Source organism: Arachis stenosperma, chromosome 2 (assembly GCF_014773155.1).
Source record: "Arachis stenosperma cultivar V10309 chromosome 2, arast.V10309.gnm1.PFL2, whole genome shotgun sequence".
In the NCBI taxonomy this organism is placed as follows: Eukaryota; Viridiplantae; Streptophyta; class Magnoliopsida; order Fabales; family Fabaceae; genus Arachis; species Arachis stenosperma.
The window spans coordinates 94,732,078-94,733,336 of NC_080378.1; the positions used below are offsets into that span (position 1 = coordinate 94,732,078).

Here is a 1,259-nt window from a genome sequence, read left to right on the forward strand (position 1 = left end):
TTTCAATCCTAACTCATCAGCCTTCTCAAATGCAGTAAAAGTATGCGAAGCTCCATAATCAAACAAGACATTCAAAATTTTACCCGCCATCTCATATTTATCTTTGATCAATGCTTCTGACCCATCAGCGCCTATTGAAGAAGTAGTGTATACCTTTCCTGGTTGCTGCACCTTGCCTGTCTCATACCTCTTCTTCTCTGGGCAACTACTAGCCAAGTGTCCCGGCTGCCCACAGGAGTAACAGACTCCAATCCCAAACCTGCATGGTCCTGAGTGATACTTTTCACATCTGTGGTAATTCATATCCTGCTGTGGCTGTTTACCCTGTCTCCTTCCCTGATTAGCAGTGGTATTAGGCCTCCTGGAGCTGTCTTGCCCCTGATTGTTCTAGGGGATAAAGCCACCACGTTTGAACTGTCTGTCTCTGGGTGCAAAGTCTCTCCCTGTGGTCCTCTGAAATGGCATCCTTAGATTCCATTTCTCTGCTGTAACCCTTCTAACATAATCATTCGCCATCCTGGTCCTATTCACCAGCTCAGAAAACACCCGAATCTGCATAGGCGCCACAAAGCTCTGAATGTCACTCCTAAGGCCTCCTTTATACTTTATGCATTTCCACTCAACAAAGTCCTCAGGAGCTCGCTGACAGATGCGCGAGAAGCGGCACAATTCCTCAAACTTACTGGTGTACTCAGTAATAGTCATTTGGCTCTGTTTAAGTTGAAGTAGTTCGAGCTCTTTGGCATTTCTGACTGAGGTGGAAAAATATTTTTTATAAAATTCATCTCGGAACAACTCCCAAGAGATCACAATCCCATCAGGCTGCATAATACGCCTCATTCCCTGCCACCAGTGCTGAGCTTCACCATGCAACTGGTAGGTCCCAAACTCAACCCACTGCTCATCCGGAACCTGTTGAGCCTGTAATGCTCGCTCAATGGCCTGTATCCAGTTATTAGCATCGGTCGGATTCGAGGTCCCTCTGAAAGTGGGAGGGTGAACCTTCAAAAAGGTAGAGAGCATCATCGGACCATTATCACCATTATTGTCATTGTTCCTATTATTAATTTGATTTCCTAGGGTGTTACTAAGCTGACCAGGAAGGATGTTCCTTTTGTGTGGACTCCCGAGTGCGAGAAGAGTTTCCTTGCCTTAAGGTAGAGATTGACTACCGCCCCTGTATTAGTGTTTCCTGAGCCGAGAGAACCATTCGAGGTGTACTGTGATGCGTCCTTGAAAGGTTTAGGATGCGTGTTGAT

The 1,259-nt window shown here is 46.1% G+C and overlaps 1 protein-coding gene across 1 annotated transcript; it reads right to left on the bottom strand.

The window, feature by feature from the left end:
- Positions 1–387: 387 nt before the first annotated feature.
- LOC130963188 (uncharacterized) lies at positions 388–1,026 on the bottom strand. The gene has a single exon (XM_057889337.1). It carries the CDS (start codon positions 1,024–1,026, stop codon positions 388–390), a length of 639 nt encoding a protein of 212 aa, XP_057745320.1.
- Between the last annotated feature and the right edge of the window lie 233 nt (positions 1,027–1,259).